The following is a 22,838-nucleotide window of genomic DNA, read 5'->3' on the forward strand; positions in this document are numbered from 1 at the left end:
TCCATCTCTGTGTGGTACATTCATACAGAGAGTAAGACCGTTTGAGAGCGAAACAGTTTGAAGAGCTTCAGAAATGCAGTCTCCGTTACAGAGTCCATGCATGGGCAGCTCTCTTTCTCTCTCTCTTTAACTCGGACACATTTGAGACACATTCACATTAATGTACAGTACATCACAGTCATTGAGCTTCGCCTAAGCTTTATTATGACAATGTAAGTCTACCGCCAATAGGACAGGTCATTCGATAAGGTCACTGCAAAACCCTCTTCAAGTGGAATACCATCCCAGGTTTAGATGAGAAACTTAATTATGATCACCCGATGAGTGGTGGTATTCCATAACTAAGAGGTTCAATGTTGTTTTCATGGAAACAAAGGTTTAAACTATTTCCCATTTAGGTCAATAAGCACATTCAGTCATTGCACTTCTTGGTAAATTTGGAAAAATCAGGATTTCACACAGGGATTTACAGTACTTTCAGATGATTGCTCACCCCATTGCAATTTCAGTGCAACTAACCTGGGTCTAACATGTAACTCAAGTGCTGATTTCCCCTGATAATGAATGAAAATAATGAGGTGTATGGAAGATACAAAAACAAAAACCAACCAAGCAACCAACAAAACAAGCATTTACACTCCAAAGCGGCCCCACGCAATCAAAGTCAACACAGGATTCTAGTTAATAGTGCTACTGTACCTTTAAAATTCCACTATAGCTACACGTTATTTTAAAAGAGTGGATGAAAATCACGTATGGCACAATCAAGTTCTCTATGATCCCAACCTACAGACAAAATGACTAGATTTTTTTTCCCTCAAGCCTGGTTTAAATACACATATAGCGCATGTTTATCAAGATGAGGCCTGAGAAAGACAGTAATCTACTGCTGATCCAGTCCTTTCTGAATGCACACAGACACAGCTGTGACTTGTATCACAGAACATGTTCTTGAACAACTCAAACAAATTCTGATATGACTCCATTAGCTGTTATTGCAAAATGTTTATCATACCACAATAATAAAATATAGATGTTAAAAAGTAGATTGATCCTCTGAAAAGTGTCTAAAAGTGTCCAAATAGTTCATCATCGCATTCTTAAAGTACATAATAAGTCTATGTAATTGTGATTGTGAGTGTAATATGTTGATTTTATTTGGATTTCCTATTTGGCAGCAATATTGTATTGAACTGCAAGGCTCTTGAAATAAAAACGTCACAATGATGTAGCGTATTATTTTTAAATAAATTATTTTCATTTTTTAAAATAGTTTTAACTTAGAAAAATGTTGGTGATAAAAAAATAAATCACATTTATTACTCTAAACATTTTCGTTAAGAAACAAGATACCTGTACCTGGCCCTTAAAATATTTCCTTTCAATTATGGCTTCTCACAGAACATTTAAATCTACTGTGATGTTTCTCACATGATATATTTTTTGTTCTCAGTAAATATCAACTTTTTGCTAATAATCCACAATAAGTCAGGCCCACAAAGCCCTGCACTCAGAACAATATGGCTGCCAGTGAGATTTTGAAAAACTAGGTCTATGTCCATGCCAAGCAAGTAAGATAAAAACCTCAGCTCAAATTTTCATAACTTCAGAAATGTATAGCTACATCAGTATTCTTGGTGAGAAATAAATTCATTTTCAGGGCTGTGTGAACAACCATAAGACAGCGAATGCTAAAACTGAAAAAAGAAAGAAAGATGTATGTCCATTTTAGAACACCAACTGTGTTATAAAAATAGTTGATTTATGAAATTCCAATGAAAAACAGCAGTAATGTTAGAGACTATAAAATATCACCTTTAACTAATTTGGATAGATACAATGGGATTTCACTGGGAATACACTGACATGTCGGGGTTTTTAGTGTACTTGTAGACAAAACATTATAAAGTCCTGAACTGATCATGATGTAATTGTAAGGAACAGCTGCATTTATGTCTTACATGTTGCTGATTGTTAGCCCTAAAATTCAACATTTACCAATGGCACATAGTTCAGTGATATTATATTTTTGGCACAATATGTTCAAATACAGTTATTATTCAACATGAAACTGCAGTTTAAAAAAGACATTAAATAATACCAAGGTTGATTCTGTGGTCTCCCATACCACCTTTGGTATCTCTAAAATGACTAATCTAACAACATCTACTTGTACGAATAATTCAAATACGAAACAATAAATAAATGAATAAATAAATTGACAAACAGCGAGCTAGATAAATAATTCTAAATTAAATAAATATGTTTTCCCTCATGATTCCTGGCATGATATTTTTTAAGATATAAAAAAATAATTAACATTCTTACCTCTGAATATGCATATGGTGCTTTACATAGCTTTACAAAACATAAATGTACATAAATACACTCTTGGATTCACAGAAAATTGTCACTCTCAGGTTCTCTATATTATCACTTTAGGGACATGAGAATAGTCGTTTTTATTGTATTTTACTTTCTGCTTGAACTATCTACAAATACCCTTTTTTATAATTGAAAATATTGATTTACTTTATTTTTCAATGCAAATGACTGCTAAGGACTCAATTTTGGGGAGAGTGAAAAACAAAAATAACTGACCGCATTCTAATAGGAAAAGAGACGGATATAGCTAAATAAAAAAGGACTAGCAATGGTTCTTATAGCTAAAGCTCGAGCAGGTACTGAACAAAATGAGCTCATTTTTGGATCAGAATTAGCCTCCCTTTCTATGCGTTTTGCTGGGCCAAAGTCTGGATCTTAGCACTCAAAACAGAGCACTTCAAAAAACTCTCCATCTCAAAACCACCAAGAACCCATAAAGACTATTGATCACATTCTGAATAATTACTTTTAATTGGGTAAACTTTATTTTACCATGCCTTAGTGGGAATTATGAAATTAGAAGAGGCTCAGTTACAATTTAAGAAAGATAAGTGCAAACTGAATTGATCAAATCAATTCCTGAGGATAGAAGAGTCAAGAGGCATTCAAATACGGAACAATTCGCTCTCTTTATCCTTGTTGCAGCCACCACAAAGCTATATGGGAACTGAAACAGACAACATGAGAGAAACTGCTGGAGTATCTTTATCATGATGAAGAATGTTCAGTTGAAAACCAGTTGAAAACTTGATCTATTTTGATAATTATAGTATTATCTTACATGTGATAATGAAACACTTATGGTGGTTTCAAGTCCTTTTCTGCTCAAGTGTCAAAATACTATGCTGCCTATACTGAAAAGTAAAAGAATAGTTCACCCAAAAATTATTCATCCTTATCACTCAAAATATATATTTTTGTTATCAGCAGGTTGCTGTCTTAAATTTTTGGGTGAAGTATCCCTTTAAATAACCAACAAACCATAAAATGACAAATAACATAAAAATAACTCAAATAAAGGATTAAGACACTTAGAAACACTGCAGAGAGTTTCCTGAATCAAATATTTTTTTCTGAACCCAATTCTTTGTCCAAAGGCCAGACAGCTACCAAAAACCATATAATTACCACATGATAAGTAGTTCACTATCATCTCCCAACCTTCCCACACAAAATGTGAGGAAAAAATAAATAAAAAATGCTCAGTGCTTGGCTCAACAGTTACTATTTCATCAAGCAGCAGTTGGTATGAGTGTAGAAAATGAGAAAATATCACTTCACGATAATGGTGGGAGGAAAATACCACCAAAACTCTCTTTCCTGAACATTTTCCCTCATTTTTATTCCTGGCATACCTGTAACTCTCTCTATCCCTTTTTTCTCCTCTCACAGAGGCAAGTCGGTGCTGTTGTGGCGTGTCTTCCGTGAGGTGCCGTCATCCCGAGGGAGAGCCTTCTGTAGGTTGGACATGGCTGCGGTCTTCTTTAGGTCAATCACGGCGTAGCATTCTCCACGACGGGAAGATGGAGCCGCTGCGGCGGCGGCTGCCATGCCACGTTTGAGGGGAGGAGGTCTCTGTGGTACCGGAGCCCCTCCTCCGTGTCCCGAGCAACCAGAGGGCTCACCCTCCAGGTCCACCTGGATGTAGTTGAGCTGGCGAGAGGGGGGAGGCGGCGGGTGACGGCTATGCTGCTCGCAGGTGGCGCTGCCACGTCCTGCTCGCTGACGTCTGAAGTCGAAGTTGAAAACCCGGTTGGCCCTCTCAGAAGGGTGAGGGTGGGGATGGCAAGCGTGACGAAGACGTGTTGGAGGCTGTATCTGTTAAGAGTTTGCATGCAAGTACATTTCAGTGTTACTAGTCACAGGGTTCCCACACTTTTTGACTAATGACTTTTCCAGATTTTTAAAAACTTATTTTATACAGATTCAACTCTCAAAGAGCAATACCTAGCCAACTAAATTATTTTAGAGTTGAGCATAACTATAAAAGTACATAATCACTACATAAACGTTCTTGACTCTGTGACTTTCATGTGATCTTTTTTATATTCATATTGTATCATCATTTTTATAATACATTTATTTTTTTATATTTCATTTTCAATTCTATTATATTTGATTGAAATTTGACTTTTGAATTTATATGACTTTTCCAGGCTTTACAATTCCTTGATATTTCCCTGGAATTAGATATACACTCACCTAAAGGATTATTAGGAACACCGCACTAATACTGTGTTTGACCCCCTTTCGCCTTCAGAACTGCCTTAATTCTACGTGGCATTGATTCAACAAGGTGCTGAAAGCATTCTTTAGAAATGTTGGCCCATATTGATAGGATAGCATCTTGCAGTTGATGGAGATTTGTGGGATGCACATCCAGGGCACGAAGCTCCCGTTCCACCACATCCCAAAGATGCTCTATTGGGTTGAGATCTGGTGACTGTGGGGGCCATTTTAGTACAGTGAACTCATTGTCATGTTCAAGAAACCAATTTGAAATGATTCGAGCTTTGTGACATGGTGCATTATCCTGCTGGAAGTAGCCATCAGAGGATGGGTACATGGTGGCCATAAAGGGATGGACATGGTCAGAAACAATGCTCAGGTAGGCTGTGGCATTTAAACGATGCCCAATTGGCACTAAGGGGCTTAAAGTGTGCCAAGAAAACATTACACACACCATTACACCACCACCACCACCAGCCTGCACAGTGGTAACAAGGCATGATGGATCCATGTTCTCATTCTGTTTACGCCAAATTCTGACTCTACCATCTGAATGTCTCAACAGAAATCGAGACTCATCAGACCAGGCAACATTTTTCCAGTCTTCAACTGTCCAATTTTGGTGAGCTCTTGCAAATTGTAGCCTCTTTTTCCTATTTGTAGTGGAGATGAGTGGTACCCGGTGGGGTCTTCTGCTGTTGTAGCCCATCCGCCTCAAGGTTGTGCGTGTTGTGGCTTCACAAATGCTTTGCTGCATACCTCGGTTGTAACGAGTGGTTATTTCAGTCAAAGTTGCTCTTCTATCAGCTTGAATCAGTCGGCCCATTCTCCTCTGACCTCTAGCATCAACAAGGCATTTTCGCCCACAGGACTGCCGCATACTGGATGTTTTTCCCTTTTCACACCATTCTTTGTAAACCCTAGAAATGGTTGTGCGTGAAAATCCCAGTAACTGAGCAGATTGTGAAATACTCAGACCGGCCTGTCTGGCACCAACAACCATGCCACGCTCAAAATTGCTTAAATCACCTTTCTTTCCCATTCTGACATTCAGTTTGGAGTTCAGGAGATTGTCTTGACCAGGACCACACCCCTAAATGCATTGAAGCAACTGCCATGTGATTGGTTGATTAGATAATTGCATTAATGAGAAATTGAACAGGTGTTCCTAATCCTTTAGGTGAGTGTATATTCCATACATTTACTTGCTTGTGCTTTTGTTGATGTACCAGTTTAGTAGTCACAGGTTTTTCCACATTTAAAAAAAAATCTTTTTTATAGATTGAAGTCTCTAAGAGCAATACTTTTTTTTAGAGCTAAACATAACTATAATATACAGTATATTGTTATAGTCAATTGTTATACATGTTATATATTTTATTATATTTATGAAATTGATCTAATTTGCCTAGAAATCCCTATTTTACAGTTCCCTGATTTGCAATTAGATTTGGCATATTCTCACAAGCAACATGTATTTGCTTGTGCTTTTGTTTACACACCTGTTCAGTGTTGACATAGTTCTGCAGAGCATCGCGATGAATCCCACCGCCACTCTCCTGATGATATCCGTTTGGGGTTGTGGGCCCTTCAGAATACTCGTACTCATCATATTCTTCTTCCTCTTCCTCCTCATACTCATCCTCATCCTCGTCTTCATCCTGATCCTCTTCTTCATCACGCTGAAGCGCACGGTATTCCCAAACCGGGGGGAGCGAAGGAAGGTTTTCATAGTTGAGCAACGCGGTGCGCCGATGACCACCAACCCCCATTCCCCGGTCACAGCCATATCCCTGCGGAGGCAGTGAGGAAGCGTGTGTGTGCGTCAGCGGGAGGGAGTGCGGATGTGTGTGTGTGCGGGAATCACCGGTGGTGCTGCTACTGCTACTGGAGCCCAAAGACTGAGATTGGGACACAGTGCTCGGACTTAGCCTTTGCCTACGTGCCCCTCGGAGTCCGTTGATATTCTCATATGTCAGCTGGCTTTCTGAGCAAGGCTCCATGCTCGGGTGTCGGTGCATTAGATGATGGCAATGGTGATAGGAGTGTGTGTTGCACATGTGTACGGACGGAGTCTCCTCTCCTTCTGTTTCAGAGCTGCCATCTGGTGCTCGAAGCGGGTGAGTGACGTGACGGTCTCTGTCTCTTTCCATCATGTGGCGCTGTGCTGGGGTCGGACCCAACATGAACTTCACCTCCTGAGCTCCAGGCTGGAGGAAGACCTGAGGGTCTTTGTGAGGGTCGTCCAGAGGGCAGCAGTGCAAGCTGGGCTGGCCCGGGACTGGGCCCCCACGTATGGTGGTGGTAGTTGAGGTTTCCGGGTAGGTGGTGGGCCGAACTTCGGGCAGGGAGTGGACACAGTGGCGGCTTGAGAGGTCAGTTTCCATTCCCACTGTATTCACATATGTATGAGTCTGAAAACAAGCGAGAAAGTTTCGTAACTTGCTATTTAAGTGACTTGCTGCACAATAATTGCCTGGGCTAAGTGTTACAGTATGGATATTTGAACACCTGGAAAAAGATTATTTTATATGCACACTATTTTTAATTTTTGATCACCTAATTAATTTCAAGCAAAGTAAGTTTTATTATTATTCAAATGTACAAGGGCCTCAAAAGTCTTTTAGAAATGTAAGCCAAACTTACAAATGCATGAATTGTCAGTGCATTAAAAGATAAATCAACATCAAATAAAGAGGCATTTATAAAATAGAACAAACACACTTATCAAGCGAAACACTTCACTTATTAGAAGCTATGAGGTTTAAAAAGTTTGTGAAACACAGTTAAATGTTATTAACTTGAATCTGTGGTTATTCTGCTAGAACCCCTGTGTGAACTTGAGGGGAAGTGACCTCATGCATCCACTGAAATTATTTTTTGAGATGAATTGGTTAAGGGTTAGTTCATCCAAAAATTACAATTCTATCATCATTTACTCTCATGTTGGTCCAATGTTATTTTGGACCCAAATGACAAAAAAATCCACAAAATTTGTTCCGCAGAAGAAAGAAAGTCATACAGGTATGGATCGACACGAGGGTGAGTAAATGATAATAAAATGGTAATTTTTGGGTGACCTTTCCCATTGCAAAATCAGCTTATTTTTGGAGAAAAGTTCTAGCATTGTTTGTTTGGTTTGGTATGTTGTGGCTAATGCAGTCCTGCTTGTGCATCCAGATACTTTTTGTGGCTTCTGTATATGTGCACAGGCAGGTGTTTGCTCTCACTTGGTCATCCAGTCCCATGAGGCTGTGTCTGAGGTCGTTGGTGAGAGAGGGCTGTGATGAGTCTGCACTGATTGGGTATCCTGGGTATCCATTAGGAAAACCCTGCATCGGGAAGGCTGGGGCTACACAAACAGAACAAAGCACAGTACACTTAAGCAGGTGACATTTAGGCATCCCTCCTATAAAAGTTCTGTTGATTATGAGCAAGACATAAAAATAAAGTTGTGAGAGACATTTAATGAATGGAGAGATATGTAAATACAGGTGGCTAGGTGTTTAAATGTGCATGCACTTTTTTTTACTGATAAAAAAAAGCCATACCATTGATGTGACATTGAAATTAATTTACATGTACATATGAAACCCTATGTTATAAGTGTGTAGATAGGCTATTCCAGCTCACTATTGGGTGTCTGTGGAGTTCGAGGCATGTCCATCTCTGGCGCATGCCCGGGCCGGGTCATGATCATAGGCTCTTCCACCACATTGATGCTGTTACACTGCATTAACTCCTGCAGCAGGTTGAAGATCTCTTCTGCACGAGAGCACTTGAATGCAAATATCCCTGTCAAAACATACAAGAATAACAAAAAAAAGCAAGAAAAATAGTAAATGCATAGGTGGATTGTCACTTTTATGCATGGGGGAAGGCGCAAAAATATATTGGCAGCATGAAATTGAACTTAATTTAACAATAACTACAATTAATATAACTAGTATGCACATTAAATTAAATAGCCACATCAACCACCCCATAAACAGAGTGCAACAGTCAGGTTCCATAAGGAAAACTCATTCCATTTTCTCCATAAGGAAATTGATTTTTAACAATAACTTACAAACCTTTATAGATCACGATAGGCCTACTGTTCAGAGTTCAGAGGTTAATCAATGGTATATGCTTCAGCAGACATTATTTTAACTTATTTTTTAAATAATTGTGCTTAACAGCTACATTTATTGTGAAAAAGTACATTACCCATGATGATGATGCTGTATAAAAATTCCACCAATCAGTCGCAACAAGCAAATCGGGCCAAAAGAGCCTCCATGAAGCACTCCGAATGACGTTAAAATACTTAATTATTTATATTTATATGCATTTTTTGCAATAAACCTAGAATATATTGTTTCTATTGATTTAATCAACAACTTTAAATTAAAGCCATTGAGTACACGGTCTTGTACATTTGTCTTTTTCTCCGATTTTCAAATACTTTTTGCTTCAAATAAAACTTTGTAACATTGTGTTTCACCTCATAGCTGGTTGTCTTGGTGGCAAAAACGAATGGAAAAATTCTTCCGGAACCAATGCCACTGAAAAAGTGTGCGGATATTATTGTACTCTATATATACCTATGAACAAATGTAACACACAATTCAGTCTTACATCTGCATAATGTAAAGGTAAGAATCATCTCACCTTGTCCTGTCTGACAACGACGGCCACTCTCGAAAGAGAAGAGGTTGGAATCGTAACCATATCGCCGCAGGCAAAGGTATGGCCACCGGATGGCGTCACGTTTGCGCGTGTGCAGAATGAGCTCTGTCTGGGTGAGCTCCATGGTTCCTGAGCCCAACTCATTTCCCTCATCATCCACATTAGTCACCTGTCAAACAAACCCAGTTATCTCAGATCCAAATGATGCTCTACTAAGCAAACTTAGCAGCTGTTGTCAAATGTTGCACTTAAAATATTTACCACCACAGTACTTCTTTAAAAGGTTTGTTTCTATCAGAAAGTGTGAATACACAGATGTCTTTTGAAAAGCACCTTGAATTTGTTGAGATGGTTGTCTTGGATAGCGTCTCTGTATAGACAGCTCCAGCAGCTCCCCATAGCTTCAGCAGGCCAGCTGAAACCTTAAACAGGGACAAACGGGTAAGTTATTGCTAGAAATATATGGAGACAGATAGAAGTTAATAACCAGGACATTTATAATTTGTTATTTATGCATAAAGAGATGACTGAAGACAAAAAGTACACTTATGCATGCTCACCTGGTCCAGGCCATTAGTGGGAGTGATGCTTGCGTCAATCCCAGAATCCTCTGCTGGGTGTCATGGCGGAAGTGGGGTGTGCTTGTAAGAGCATCCAGGCCCAGTGCACAAATATTTCATTTCTCCTATGAAGCAGAGAAAAAGAAGAGACTTGATGTACAATCCTCCGAGTATACTGTCCTCTTTTTTCAAGAACTACTGTGATTAAGACACAGGGAATGAAGTTTATCTGTGTCTCCTCTGACTCCCACTGGAGAAATAAAACGTAATTACTTTACTGGGAATCTTATTCTCAAGAGAAAAGCAGCTTGCAATTCATGGTTTCACATTCAGCCTATAAGATGTGCACTGATCCTTAAAAAAAAGATGGCTAATAAATGATAACCTCATTTTGTATTTCAGGTGGCTTCAAACACAGCAAAAAAAGCTAGTTCTGTGTTCAATTTAATGTCATAAAAATGATGCTGGTATGTAGAAACAGTAAAAATGCAACTTTTGATTGTGTGATCCCACCACGAAAATGCATTGTTGTGTTACTGTGTTTCCCCAGTAATTGTAATAATGTATTATTATATTAAAAACCCATAGACAAAATTTCAACAGGTGTCATTACTTTCTGTAAGTGTGGAATGATCACTAACTACTATCTAATTCAGTGTAAACATGATTTTAGACCATTCATGAACTGAATCTCAAAATGAATGTCAGTAAACATGTTTAGTGTTTTTAAAATATGCAAGAATAACATGCACCTGCTTAAAGTTTAAAACACAAACGTTGACTACATGTGTTGATCACTTAAAACGAAACACTATAAAACTGTAAATATTTGTGTCCATCAATTAAAAACCAAAGATCAATTTCTGCAAGTAACAAGTAATGCAAGTTCATCAACACAGCAGTTCATCAGAAAATCACGTTAATTAAAATGTTCACGAGCATGCTGGACCACATCAGAAAATCTCACAATGTATGAATAAAAACAATAAATAAAAATAATACCTTTTGCTCTCAAATCAATGCAAATTATTTTGCAATGAATACCTAAAACATGCAAAAAATATATATAACATGAAAACACTATTTCATTCTTCAAACTTTTTGCTCTGATTCTCTGCATGCTTGTAAAAACTAGGAACTACCATGAAACAAGAATGAAAAATAGAACAAAAAAAACTTTAATTAATGGCAAGTGTGTTTTGTGTAAACTACTGTTTGTGTCTAACATTTAAACAGCAGCTTTGTAACAATGACTTCCACAAGAATGTAAACTCAAATCCAATTCATATTACAAAAAAAAAAGAGATTAACTACTATATAATGCTAAAATATAACTTGTATATTTGTTGTCTGTTTTATAATATTAATAATATCAACATTAACATGACTCAAAATTACTAATCCAGTGCTCAGGCTGGTCAACATAGCATCACGAGCATTTAAAATGCAATAACTTGTTTCAATAAAATGAAGTATGCATGATTAGGCTAAATTTAAAAAGGTTCATGCTGGAAGATGACAGAATTTTAAATGTGTACCTGGCCCTTCAGTTGAATTCATGAGCAACTCATTAATAAAGTTTGTCCTGCACATGAAGGCCCAGTCATAAAGTTGCTTTCCACATAACCCCAGACTAACATAGTATTAGTGCCATACAGTAGGCTACACAGAAAAAGGAAACTGTGCAATGCAATAAAGGTAGGCTTGGAGATAATCCATTTAATATTTTATCTCTTTTTGTATACTGATAAGTCAGTATATATGAGCATGTCAGTTCATAACATCAGGCCACACAATGTCTCGTGTCTCACACAGCAATTTGCACTGTCGAACCTGAAATCCACGTTTGATTTTCTGAGATCTATCATCCAGGACCAGACGCGTTTGGCACCTGGAAAATTGTGTTTTCTGACTGTGGTTTATGCAATAAACCAGAATCGTACATCCAGATCTCGTGCAGCAGGTCTTCCGAATAGACAGTGACAAACAGATGCAACTTGAACGTCTTGAAGCACATCACCGCCGCCAAGAACCAGTAGTAAAGAGCGTAGAACTGCTGCACAAATCTGCAGGACTAGCTTTTTAAATGCTAAGACAGAAAAGCAAAGTAGAAGTCGAACCAGTAAAAGCAACACTTGCGGCGTTCATGGAGATGGAGATGGCTCGCTCGCTACGTTCCAGCCTTTGTATCAACGTTAGTGTTACACGACCACTTACCGTTTGCAGCTGGATGCTATTGATATGTGTATCAAACACAACACATTCACGCAAACCAACGAGATGAATGAGAGCAGGATGCGATAGAGCTCGCGCTGTACCAGCAGCATCGAAACACGTTTCGGCTACTGCAGAACAATAATCAGCTGCGGTTTCTACTCACATGTTTGGCAATGATTGCAATTCGAGACGAGACAGATGAAGGATGCGAACAGCAGTCCACGGCGGATGCTACACCATCGGACTTGGCGGTCGGCGTGGTGGTCGTTTTGATGCTTATTCTAGTGGTTAGACTAAGAAAATAGAACTGCGTGAAAATATAACAATAAAGGCAATTGTTTTCCCCCCCCGTAACGCCCCCTTGCTGCGGCACGGGCCTCTCTTTGACATTTCCCGACCACCAGGGTGAGAGTTCAGGCAGACAACGAGGGCTGCTGGAGCGACAAGAAGGTAGAATATGCTGGAGGACCAGAAGATGTGTTTGAGCATCACACGATGACGTGTTGGCAGCAGCTCTATTTAAATCCACCTTGCTGTCATTTAAGACAGACAAATCCAATTCTTATTGGTTTATTCATTCAGCATTGTGTCAAACAGGTGTTTTTCGATTAGAGAAATGGTTCAAACTTTCATTTCTGAATGGTTTGTAACTGTCCAATATTCATTACTTAGTTTATAGTCAGCTGTCCGATAGTTTATTGAAGAAGAATACAAATTTAGCTACAGGGAAAGAAAATCTATATATACACAAAAGATGCATTTTTATTCAAAAGCTTGAGTGTCTGAACTTTTTCAAAAAATATATCAGATTCTCAGATCTTTTGTGTTAACTTAATCATTATTTTCAGAAATGTTTTCTAAAATAATAAAACATTGAAGATATATATATATATATATTTACAAATATTCTTATATTTTTGAACAAGTACTTGGGATTTTTTTATTTGAACAGAAAGGTCTTTTCAGAAAGTAATTTCTGACTTTTTTTATTATTATTATTATTATTATTTTTAGAAAGCAGGCCCGGAAATGCCTGTCAATCTTATGGTTTATACTTTTCAACCTCAGATCATTTATAAAAAAAAAAAAAAGCACTACCATGTTACATGTTGGAGCGCTGCCCACACGGCTAAATGCTGTAAACAAAAAAAATATATTGCTCATTATTACTTGGATGCTAGCTAATGCATTAAATAATTTTAACAAATTATACCTTAGTGTTACCGAAATGTGGTATGCTACACTTTGATTTTCATCTAGCTCATTTTATACTGAATCTACAAAATCCACAGATGATTGCCACAGACATTGCTTTAATCGTAAAAATCAGTGCTTTCGTCAGAGTAGATGTAATGACAAAGAGAGAGAACATCTTCAACAGTCTCACAAGAGTCCAGGCGAGGCTTTGAATGTGGAGGCTCAAAGAGCTCAAAATCGTCATGCATCTCAAAACGTTCGGCAGCAGCAGGAGAGAACTCATTGCCAGAGTAAATAGCCCTTTTTCTCTTTCTTGAGCCTGTGAAATAAGACAGAAGTTCCTCCGAATCAGTGGCTGCTGCTTCCATGACGCCAGGGCTGAGAGACAGCTCGTACTTGTCCTCTCCCTGCTCTGTGATGGCAGCAATCTCAGTCTGTCCATAGTATTCATCAACAGAGAGGCCTACTATGTCAAAAATATCCTCATTTGCATGATGGGAAGGTGTCGAGAAATTCGAATTCTCAAGAAGGTCCGTTGTATCATATGGCACGAAGGAGGATGGATTCTTTATGTTGCTGCTGTCATCAGCTCTGTTTGTCCCATCCACATCAATGCCAAGATTCTTCACCCTATCCTTTAAGCTGGCAGGCCAGAAGGCTGGTGGAAGGTTGTAAACACCCAACAATTTCATTGGACCAAGCTCCTTAAGATTTGGAGGATCCCAGATCAAATCTAAACATAAAAACATAACCAAATATCTCTATCACCTCTATACTGATAAACTGCAACATTGGTGTGATATTAATGTTATAGGAAATTACTTTCAGGTCTGATAACACCACAATGGGTCTCAATCGCATCAGATCTTGGAAGGGCGGTAGATTCCACCTCATCTCTGTAATCCTGCAGTGAGGGAGGAGGTGGAGATGGAGGTGCCATGAAGTCATTTTGGGTCGTGGGGGGTCCTTAAAAATTACACAATGTAATTTAATGTAACAAGCAAAAATATTTCAATCAGATTTAACTGATGTTGTATGAAGAAATATTATTAAAAAATATCATAATCATAATTCATATACAATTTATTGCACAGCATTTTGGATGAATGAAAATGATTATTTTTCATCAAAAATAGCTAGTTTAAAGGTTATGCTCGATAATTTGTTTGGTTTAAATCAACCACTTTAAGTGTTGTTAGGCATGTTCTCTTACCATTATTCAGGCATATTTGAGGTGGTGGAATGTAAGAAGACTGGGAACAGTCGTAGGAATTCATTGAAAAGTAGATAGTCTCAAAAATTGCTCTCTTAAGTCAAATGTGTTCAACTGAGATTGTTTGTTAGCAGCAAAATAAGACCTCAGTACTTTCACCTGCTGTTAGTATGTTTAAAAGAAGCATTCCTAACAATTCCCTTTATGATGTCATAGTGGCTTTATTGTAATTCCTGCAGTGGCAGGAGATGGAATGATGTACAGTTAAATACAACCAAAGAAAATGCAGTTGTACCAGATATATAAACAATAAAAGGAATACATTTTTGCAGCCATCACTGCCAAAAATTAACCCCTTTACTGACACCCCCTTTTTTGCATAGACATGAAAATGCACTATCCAAACTTAAATGGTTGTAATTCAAGAATGCTTTGGAATATAGACCTAAGGTTGGTCTTGTTTTAAAGAAGACAATTGTAGAAGTGAAAGTTAATGAAATTATGAAAGTGAAATAGAAAATACGTTTTAGAAGTTTGTTTAAGCCTATGAACATGTAAAAATATATATATATTTTTTTTTAATATGAAATATTTATTTTACAAAACATGTTTTACTCTAAAACTGCAAGAAAATCAAAGCAAAAAAAATCTGAACAAGTTGTGTTCCAAATGTTAGGTTGATATCTCAAAAAGTTAGCTTTCAGTAAGATTTTATTTGGGCGCAGTAGGCTACCAAACTTTTCACTATGACGTCCAAGCTACTGCGCCGCGTTGATCTTCTTGAACACACTAGTAGTGGGAAGTTCGGATCATTTTACTGACTCGGATCTTTGAGTCTCGTTCAGCAAAATGAACGAATCTTTTTTCGAGTCATTTCGTTCATTTCAGCATAATATAATTAAAATGGCATGTTAAATATCCCAACACATCTAGAACTTACGAAAATGTTGATTACATTTGTAAAAAGAATAAAAATAAATTATAGGGTAATGCAGCCAAAGCCAAATTATAAGAAACCGAAATTTTTACGAATTGATTAGTTGTTGGGTTTTAAGTTCAGGCTATTGCAGTCTGATTCTGTTAGTTCACCTCACCTCCTCATCCGAGACGTTCTTTCCTTTGCAACTTCATATTTATCAGGTTTGTTCTCCTCCTCTTGTGTCTCGAGACGTTAGTTGTCGACTCGTCAGTGTCTGACTCTGATCTGTCTGCTGGGCCGTGCCGTGTGTGATACAGCAGGGCCGGAAAGAGTAATGATTAGTTCATCTTCGAGTCTCGAGTTCGGGTTCGGCCGGGTCCGAGTCTTTCGTTCTTCCTGTCAGTCCCATAGAGGCTATGCTGTCAGTACCGGAAAGAGTAATGATTAGTTCATTTTCTTCGAGTCTTCGGGTTTGAGTCCTTCGTTCTTTTGTCACGTGACCGCTGGTATCTCGCATCAAATACAATATTAGATTCGTATTATTGACTGCGTCTGAATGTATATTGTTTTATATTTAGGAATTAAAATACAAAATATGTGAAATAAACATTATCTGAAAAATAAAAGTTCCATCTTATTATTGTCCCTGTCCGTTTCTTTAAATGTTTCTTGTGCATCTGTGGTGTGTTTTATTATATATTATACATTAATTAACTACTATTATATTATACATTAACTACGTGCTTGTTTGTAAAAAGGTTGTGAATTAGTAGGCTATTCAATACGGTGACAAGTCACGTGACAAAAGAACGAAGGACTCAAACCCGAAGACTCAGAAGATGAACTAATCATTACTCTTTCCGGTACTGACAGCATAGCCTCTATGGGACTGACAGGAAGAACGAAAGACTCGGACCCGGCCGAACCCGAACTCGAGACTCGAAAGATGAACTAATCATTACTTTTTCCGGTACTGACAGCATAGCCTCTATGGGACTGACAGGAAGAACGAAAGACTCGGACCCGTCCCGAACCCGAACTCGAGAGAGATGAACTAATCATTTCCAGTACAGATTCAGAAACCATATGTTGCGCAATGCGCATGCGCGATCAACACAAAATGAACGAATCACTCTCTGAGACAACTCGGTAGTCCCGAGTCATATTAAAGATTCGTTCAAAATGAACGAATCGTTCATGAACGACACATCACTAGAACACACCACTCTGCTGAGGGATCGTTTCACAACACGAGGGAGCGGCAGATATTTACATGACTCTCTCTAGTGGCCAACATTTAAGTAGCATTGTTTCGACACAAGAGCAGCAGTAGTCCTTCTTGCACGCCCACTGTGTTACACAAAGTTTATGATTTCAAGATCATTCCGGTCATAGAAGGCCATCGAGACTTCTCTCGTCCTCGCATAACATCGAGCAGCTCTTCGACCTGTCAGGTAAAAACAACAGCGCTGTAGTTACAACCATGAGTACAACACGCAAACTCTTGATTCGGCGTTTATGTAAACAAATTTCCAACATCTGTAGCGCGCGTTAAATATTGTTCTGCGTGACATTTCGCGACAAAGCCACATGCTGTTTGCACGAAAGGAAGAATACTGTCTAATATTCGGCACAGTTTTAGTAGTCATAGGGTACGTGCGTGGAGTCTCTCACATAGCAGGACAAACTGAACTGGCATGAACCAAATTTCTATTATGTTTGATTCTATTATTCCATTGTTGGAAGTTCATTCAAATTAGCTTTTTAAACAAAATATTGATTATTTTGTTCGCCTATTTATTAAGAAAAAATGTGACAACTTTCGCCAAACAGGCATTTATTTAGAACGCAGTTCATATTTACGTTTAAAATATGTTTATTATTTGTATTCATTTATTTGGTAGCATTTTACAGTTCTGTTCCCCGTGTACACACTATGTATTTATTTTAGCCATTGTAATAACTGGATAATAACTAGGTACTCACCCTGAGCTCACCCTTAAATCTAACCTTAACCCATGTAGTTACCTTATATTACCCAGTACTTGTAAGTACCCTACACTGTAGGCTAGCCTAAGTGCACGTACTGTAAAATAAAGTGCAACCAATTGTTTGTGTGTTTACATGTTTACCCAATAGCTATAGCAAAATAGGATTATATTTGAATGTTTCATTTATTTTACTTCTTTTTATAGGCCTATATATTAATTACTACATATTATTATATTATTATTATTTTTTGCATCAAGCTAATGTTGTATGATTGCATTTGTTGAAGGCTGATGTCCTTATTTTACTACTAATGAGCCCTAAGCTACTGTTGGCCTCCTTGACTCACATGCTGTGGAGATAAGCTGTCAGACGTGTTAAACAGACAAGGAGGTGCAGAGCAATTAGACTAAAACAATGTGTATGTACATAGGCAATGCTTAGGGATCTTAATTTGCCAGTTTGCATTGAAAGGATGTGGATTCCTATGCTGAGTTTGACTGCCCTGCCACACGTTGGTGGGATATTTGGAGGTCTCATCACACGGAAGGAGGTGAAGACCTGGTACACCACGCTCAATAAACCCTCATGGAGGCCACCTAATGCTGCCTTTCCAGTGGTGTGGACCACTCTCTACACTGGCATGGGGTAAGTTCAAACAGTGGCCACTAACTGTTTCTGTCAGTTATGCATTTAAAAGCTTTGAAGGAAGTTGAAGTTAAGTTTAAAAGTTAATAAGTAACTAAAGAAACCTCCAGATGGTGTGAATAAGTTTATTTATTTATTTTAAGCTACGGTTCATACCTTGTGTGGAAAGAGCTTGGAGGCTTCAGCCAGGATGCAATGGTGCCACTGGGGCTCTATGGGTTGCAGCTGGCACTTAATTGGGCCTGGACTCCCATCTTCTTCGGAGCACACAAAATTAAACTGGTGAGACATTACTCTGAGGTTCAAAAATCATATTGTTCAGTTTAACTACTTTAAAGGGAAACCAGGACCAGTTTCTCTGCATATAGCTATGAGATAGTATCAGATTTTTGTGAAGACATGCTTGACTGAATCTCTATAGTACAGTTCTTCTGTTGCTCTTTCATATCTAGGCAATGATAGAGATAGTGATGCTGAGTGGCACAGTGGCAGCCACAATGGTGTCTTGGTATCCCATCAGCCGCACTGCAACACTGCTCATGGTACCATACATGGCTTGGCTCTGCCTAGCTACCTGCCTCAACTACTGCATTTGGAGAGACAATCCAGATCCCAAAAAAGACGACTAAAGAGGCCAATAAAAACTAACACCTTTCTAACTAACACAACTGACTAGAAAACTACTTTATTTTGCTTGTTGGCCATTTGAAGTTACTATTTAATTATGAAAGATTTTTTTTTAAACTTTACTTACAAGTTTATAATATCAGAAAATTCACCATGTCTTAATTATAAGAGCAGGAAAGGCTATAAAATGAGAATGTTCTAATGCTTCCATAATTTTTTTCACTTAAGCTCAGCATTTTACACAGATCAGTTTATAGGTTCTTCCAACTTAAAATGTTTAATTAAAATAAATAAATGTTTGTTTGTCTTCTTGCCTATTTTTATGAATAAAAAATTATTTTAACGACTCCGTTTCTTGAAAGGAAACTCAGTTACAACATAGATTTTATTTCAAACACCAAGGTCTGGTCACAGGGTGGTGGTCAGGCAGGGTAGGTTTTTATCATCTATCTTTTATGAACATATTTTCCCATGGCGTGGGCCATTTTATCACTATCTGCCAGAAAATTCCCCAGTGTGCACTCCGCTTTGATAGTTCACTTGTCTATGCAACTATTAGTAAACTGCTGCCATTTCATCCTAATCCTAAATTACAAATTGCACAAAATTTCTTCACAATTTACAAATTCACAATAAATTATGCTGGATTGTTAAAATGGAAATTAAAGACATTACTGTTTTACTTTAGACTTTAAGGAATAAATATATAACCCCAAATTATGTTAAGAGAAGTAATGAAGACAAAAGTCTGATTTTCTTTTCTTTTTTTTGTAATTTGAATAAAGATTCTTTTGAGGGAACCTACCTTAACACCCCATAACTACATATGCAAAACAGAGGATTCAACCATCTAGAAAAAAAATACATAGTCTTAAAGGGTTAGTTCACCCAAAAATGAAAATTATGTCATTAATGACTCACCCTCATGTCGTCCCAAGTCCGTAAGACCTCCGTTCATCTTCAGAACACAGTTTAAGATATTTTGATTTAGTAGTAAGTCGTAGTTTTTGTTATTTTTGGACCAAAATGTATTTTCGATGCTTCAAAACATTCTAAGTAACTAACCCACTGATGTCACATGGACTACTTTGATGATGTCTTTATTTCCTTTCTGGACAAGGACAGTATACCGTACATACATTTTCAATGGAGGGACAGAAAGCTCTCTGACTAAATCTAAAATATCTTAAACTGTGTTCCGAAGATGAACGGAGGTCTTACGGACTTGGGACGACATGAGGGTGAGTCATTAATGACATAATTTTCATTTTTGGGTGAACTAACCCTGTAAGTTTAAGTTAAATTTTAAAGAATGTACATAATTTAGCATGGCTTTTTATCCAGTGGAATCATAAAACATACTGGGTTGTTTACGGTAAATACAAAAAATATTTATTTGCATTATGGATTCAAGAGAAATAATATGCAAGTAATAATCTATGAAACTGAATGTTATTTTTCCTGAATTATCACATTTCTCTAACTTTAATAAAGCTCTCCGAATGAAACCATCCGTCCGTTTACTTCTTGGAAGTTTCTGTTCAACCATCAAGAGAGCTACAGTTGTTAGAAGTGAAGATTTAAATACACTCCTTAATTGTTTTATTTGAAAAAGTGCAAAGAGGGATAAGATCTGTACAGTATGATGATTATTTTTCAGTTTTTTCAGGGGGTCCATCTTCAGGTTTAGAGGAGAAGCGCTCCGTTAGTGTCTTCCACAATCCCTTCTTTACCTCATCTGCTTGCTGCATGTTTCCTGCAAAAAACAAAAAGACAAAATAAACCAGCTAGTAATACAAATGACCTTTCACATTCTAGTACACATAAAAATGACAGCTAATGAACCATTACTTTGACATGAAATGTAAAGGTGATCTAAACAAACGGCTCTTATAGTGAAAATTCACAATACAATGCAACAATAACAAAATGTTTCCTCCCTAATTAAAAAAATATATATACTACATTGTTGTCTCTTCACTAGATTATGAGATGCATGCTACATGACACTGAATGTCACTACAGACTAGTACTTTACATTTAAGATTTAAACAAATCTTTATATACACTACTCAAAAGTTTGGGGTCAGTAAGATTTATTTGTTATTTTTATTAAAACATTCGATATGGACACACTAAATTCATCAAAAGTGACAGTAAAGATTTTTACATTGACTTTCTAAAGAATCCTGAAAATTGTTTACATCACTGTTTCCACAAACACACCGGTATTACGAAGCACTGTTTTGAAGAATATTTCTTGAGCAGCAAATTAGCATATTAGAATGATTTCTGAAGGATCATGTGACAGGATCAGAAAAATCAACTTTACCATCACAGGATTAAGTTTTAATCCTCACCTGTTGCCAATAGTATTCGGCACTCTTCCACTGTCACACCTGTAAAACTTGTATCTTTTGCTCGTGGAAACTGAAAACAAACAGACAAAAATATTATGATGTTGTCAAACTAAGGTTTGTGTCAATCAAATCAACTAAATGAAAGACGTTCTACAAAAAATGCGAGGAAAGATGTTGTGACAATACATATTCCAGTCTCCACAGAATATGCGAGCTATGAAGATTGTAAAGATACAAAAAAAATACAACATTTCTAAAGAAGACAGGCCAGTTTAAGTAAAACTGATTATATAAAAATAAACTTAGATCTAAAAAATCTTTTAAGAAATTCCACTCACCTTTTCTTTGTACACATTACTGTTGATGCGAGCCAGACTTTCATACAGCTGATCACATTTCTCTGGGTCTGAAATCTAAATTGAGACATAAGACAACATAGGCAATGTTGCATAAGATATTTGTATTGTTGCTTAAAAAGTATTTTTACAAGAAAAAAAAACATACACCAAGCTAGAGAAAATAAACCTTCAAGTACATGTTACAAAAAGAACTCCTCTAACATATCCTAATAACATGTTAGCGACTGTCTGTTGAACGCGTGAACTGCGCATAATATGAAAGATGACATTTGACTTGTCTTGCAACTGGCAAGGTCTGCAGCAAGGGTAAATCGTGCAGTAAGTTAACGTTAAGTTAATTCACTTAGTAAATCGCCTACCTGTGTATTTTCGCCTTCTCGGAAAGCACTAGCGACTCTTTGGCGTAAAAATGTTCCTAAATCTCGCCCTTTCTTTGATTCGTCCTTTGGCCATTCCTCGCATAGCTTTAGAAATCGACGGTATCTGGTGGCAGACATGTTTAACGTACAGGAATTGTAGGTGGTGTTTCACAACTGCACTGTGCTGAAAACTGTAAGCCGTGGAGGGTCAAATAATACGGCGTTTCAAAATTGATCCCTTATAGAACGAATTGCCCGTCTCTAAATACGGCTTGTCCCAGTTGAGGTTCCGTAGTGCCATACTGTTAACCTCGTGGTTTGCCGTAGAAATCTCAAGGTAATTTCAAAGACCCTTTGCTCGGCTAATACTAAAATAATCATTTAGTACCTAATAAAATGAGCGGAAAGAAAGTCGATGGGAAATCGGGTAGCGTCATGGGCTGGATAAGCACAGCTTGCCATTTTGCAGCGGACAGAAATGACTTTAGAAGGTTTGTTACCGTTGTAAATGATCTGACACAAACAGGAACGTTAACGTTACTGCTGCGTTCAACTCCTATACCCGAAGTGATGTTCAAATGTATTCTTTTAAATATCCTGCCAGCATCTGTGGTGATCCCATTTGTTTTATTGTTACAGGAATCTCCTTGTAAACCTGGGTTTATTTGCTGCGGGTGTTTGGGTCGCAAGAAACCTCTCAGATTTCGACCTAATGTCTCCTCAGCCAATTACGTAGCTCCCGATCAACAACGACAAAAAGGACTTACAGGTGAAACAGCAAAAAACAACTTGGCATTGTTCACCCCCACCCTTCAAAAACATATCCGAAACTTAACTCCTTTATTTTCTCTTCTCAAAATAGGTGGTGCTGAAATGGAAGAACAGAAACATTTTCTACAGTGGGTCTTGTTGAACAAGCCCATTCGACACTTAAGGGAACAAATCCCAGCAACTGGATAATTACAATTGAAGATTTCTTGTGTATTTTGTGTTTTGTTGAAATAAAGCTCACGTTGAACAGTTGCCTACAGCAGTTTATTCATGAATACATAAAATATACATAGTATTGGAACAATATTCTAGAAAATAAAAAATTCCATTAAAA

The 22,838-nt window shown here is 37.6% G+C and overlaps 4 protein-coding genes and 1 long non-coding RNA gene across 7 annotated transcripts; 2 read left to right on the forward strand and 3 right to left on the reverse strand.

Moving 5' to 3' along the window:
• Positions 1-3,513: 3,513 nt before the first annotated feature.
• Positions 3,514-12,566, reverse strand: frs3 (fibroblast growth factor receptor substrate 3). 2 transcript variants are annotated; one of them, XM_056253829.1, is made up of 8 exons: positions 12,226-12,566; positions 9,846-9,970; positions 9,619-9,707; positions 9,268-9,454; positions 8,248-8,409; positions 7,845-7,966; positions 6,117-7,028; positions 3,514-4,203 (listed from the first exon to the last, which is right to left on the reverse strand). In XM_056253829.1, the coding sequence occupies exons 3-8, from the start codon at positions 9,682-9,684 to the stop codon at positions 3,772-3,774; spliced, it is 1,881 nt and encodes a 626-aa protein (XP_056109804.1). In that variant the 5' UTR covers positions 9,685-9,707; positions 9,846-9,970; positions 12,226-12,566; the 3' UTR covers positions 3,514-3,771. The 2 variants fall into 2 exon arrangements, with proteins under 2 accessions (XP_056109804.1, XP_056109805.1); XM_056253830.1 differs by lacking the exon at positions 12,226-12,566 and adding an exon at positions 12,063-12,196.
• Positions 12,567-13,375: 809 nt separating this feature from the next.
• On the reverse strand, positions 13,376-14,319 carry LOC130087611 (uncharacterized). Its single transcript, XM_056254019.1, has 2 exons — positions 14,082-14,319; positions 13,376-13,992 (listed from the first exon to the last, which is right to left on the reverse strand). The coding sequence occupies exons 1-2, from the start codon at positions 14,197-14,199 to the stop codon at positions 13,376-13,378; spliced, it is 735 nt and encodes a 244-aa protein (XP_056109994.1). The 5' UTR covers positions 14,200-14,319.
• Positions 14,320-16,703: 2,384 nt separating this feature from the next.
• On the forward strand, positions 16,704-18,999 carry tspo (translocator protein). 2 transcript variants are annotated; one of them, XM_056253845.1, is made up of 4 exons: positions 16,704-16,845; positions 17,855-18,028; positions 18,172-18,310; positions 18,481-18,999. In XM_056253845.1, the coding sequence occupies exons 2-4, from the start codon at positions 17,856-17,858 to the stop codon at positions 18,655-18,657; spliced, it is 489 nt and encodes a 162-aa protein (XP_056109820.1). In that variant the 5' UTR covers positions 16,704-16,845; position 17,855; the 3' UTR covers positions 18,658-18,999. The 2 variants fall into 2 exon arrangements, with proteins under 2 accessions (XP_056109820.1, XP_056109821.1); XM_056253846.1 differs by having other exon boundaries at positions 16,707-16,845; positions 17,842-18,028.
• A 1,241-nt stretch (positions 19,000-20,240) lies between these two features.
• Positions 20,241-21,921, reverse strand: LOC130087521 (ubiquinol-cytochrome-c reductase complex assembly factor 2). Its single transcript, XM_056253849.1, has 4 exons — positions 21,734-21,921; positions 21,354-21,428; positions 21,016-21,085; positions 20,241-20,411 (listed from the first exon to the last, which is right to left on the reverse strand). Exons 1-4 carry the CDS (start codon positions 21,869-21,871, stop codon positions 20,305-20,307), a joined length of 390 nt encoding a protein of 129 aa, XP_056109824.1. The 5' UTR covers positions 21,872-21,921; the 3' UTR covers positions 20,241-20,304.
• Positions 21,922-22,065: 144 nt separating this feature from the next.
• On the forward strand, positions 22,066-22,492 carry LOC130087525 (uncharacterized). The gene is made up of 2 exons (XR_008807372.1): positions 22,066-22,224; positions 22,373-22,492. It is a non-coding gene; the product is annotated as an uncharacterized LOC130087525 (long non-coding RNA).
• The last annotated feature ends 346 nt before the right edge of the window (positions 22,493-22,838 follow it).

This window comes from Rhinichthys klamathensis, unplaced genomic scaffold, assembly GCF_029890125.1.
Source record: "Rhinichthys klamathensis goyatoka isolate OS25496 unplaced genomic scaffold, OSU_Roscu_1.1 h1tg000109l_1, whole genome shotgun sequence".
NCBI classification, from domain to species: Eukaryota; Metazoa; Chordata; class Actinopteri; order Cypriniformes; family Leuciscidae; genus Rhinichthys; species Rhinichthys klamathensis.

Excerpts from the sequence above, each read along its gene's own strand:
- LOC130087521 (XM_056253849.1), bottom strand. The coding sequence starts at position 21,871 with ATGTCTGCCACCAGATACCGTCGATTTCTAAAGCTATGCGAGGAATGG. Across the intron at positions 21,429-21,733 it reads GAGAAGGCGAAAATACACAG|ATTTCAGACCCAGAGAAATG; the intron begins GTAGGCGATTTA and ends GTCTCAATTTAG. Across the intron at positions 20,412-21,015 it reads CCGAATACTATTGGCAACAG|GAAACATGCAGCAAGCAGAT; the intron begins GTGAGGATTAAA and ends TGTTTTTTGCAG.
- frs3 (XM_056253829.1), bottom strand. The coding sequence starts at position 9,684 with ATGGGGAGCTGCTGGAGCTGTCTATACAGAGACGCTATCCAAGACAAC. Across the intron at positions 9,455-9,618 it reads ACCATCTCAACAAATTCAAG|GTGACTAATGTGGATGATGA; the intron begins GTGCTTTTCAAA and ends TTTGTTTGACAG. Across the intron at positions 7,967-8,247 it reads AACTCCACAGACACCCAATA|CCCCAGCCTTCCCGATGCAG; the intron begins GTGAGCTGGAAT and ends CTGTTTGTGTAG.
- tspo (XM_056253845.1), top strand. The coding sequence starts at position 17,856 with ATGTGGATTCCTATGCTGAGTTTGACTGCCCTGCCACACGTTGGTGGG. Across the intron at positions 18,029-18,171 it reads ACTCTCTACACTGGCATGGG|CTACGGTTCATACCTTGTGT; the intron begins GTAAGTTCAAAC and ends ATTTATTTTAAG. Across the intron at positions 18,311-18,480 it reads GAGCACACAAAATTAAACTG|GCAATGATAGAGATAGTGAT; the intron begins GTGAGACATTAC and ends TTTCATATCTAG.
- LOC130087611 (XM_056254019.1), bottom strand. The coding sequence starts at position 14,199 with ATGGCACCTCCATCTCCACCTCCTCCCTCACTGCAGGATTACAGAGAT. Across the intron at positions 13,993-14,081 it reads TGGTGTTATCAGACCTGAAA|ATTTGATCTGGGATCCTCCA; the intron begins GTAATTTCCTAT and ends TTTTATGTTTAG.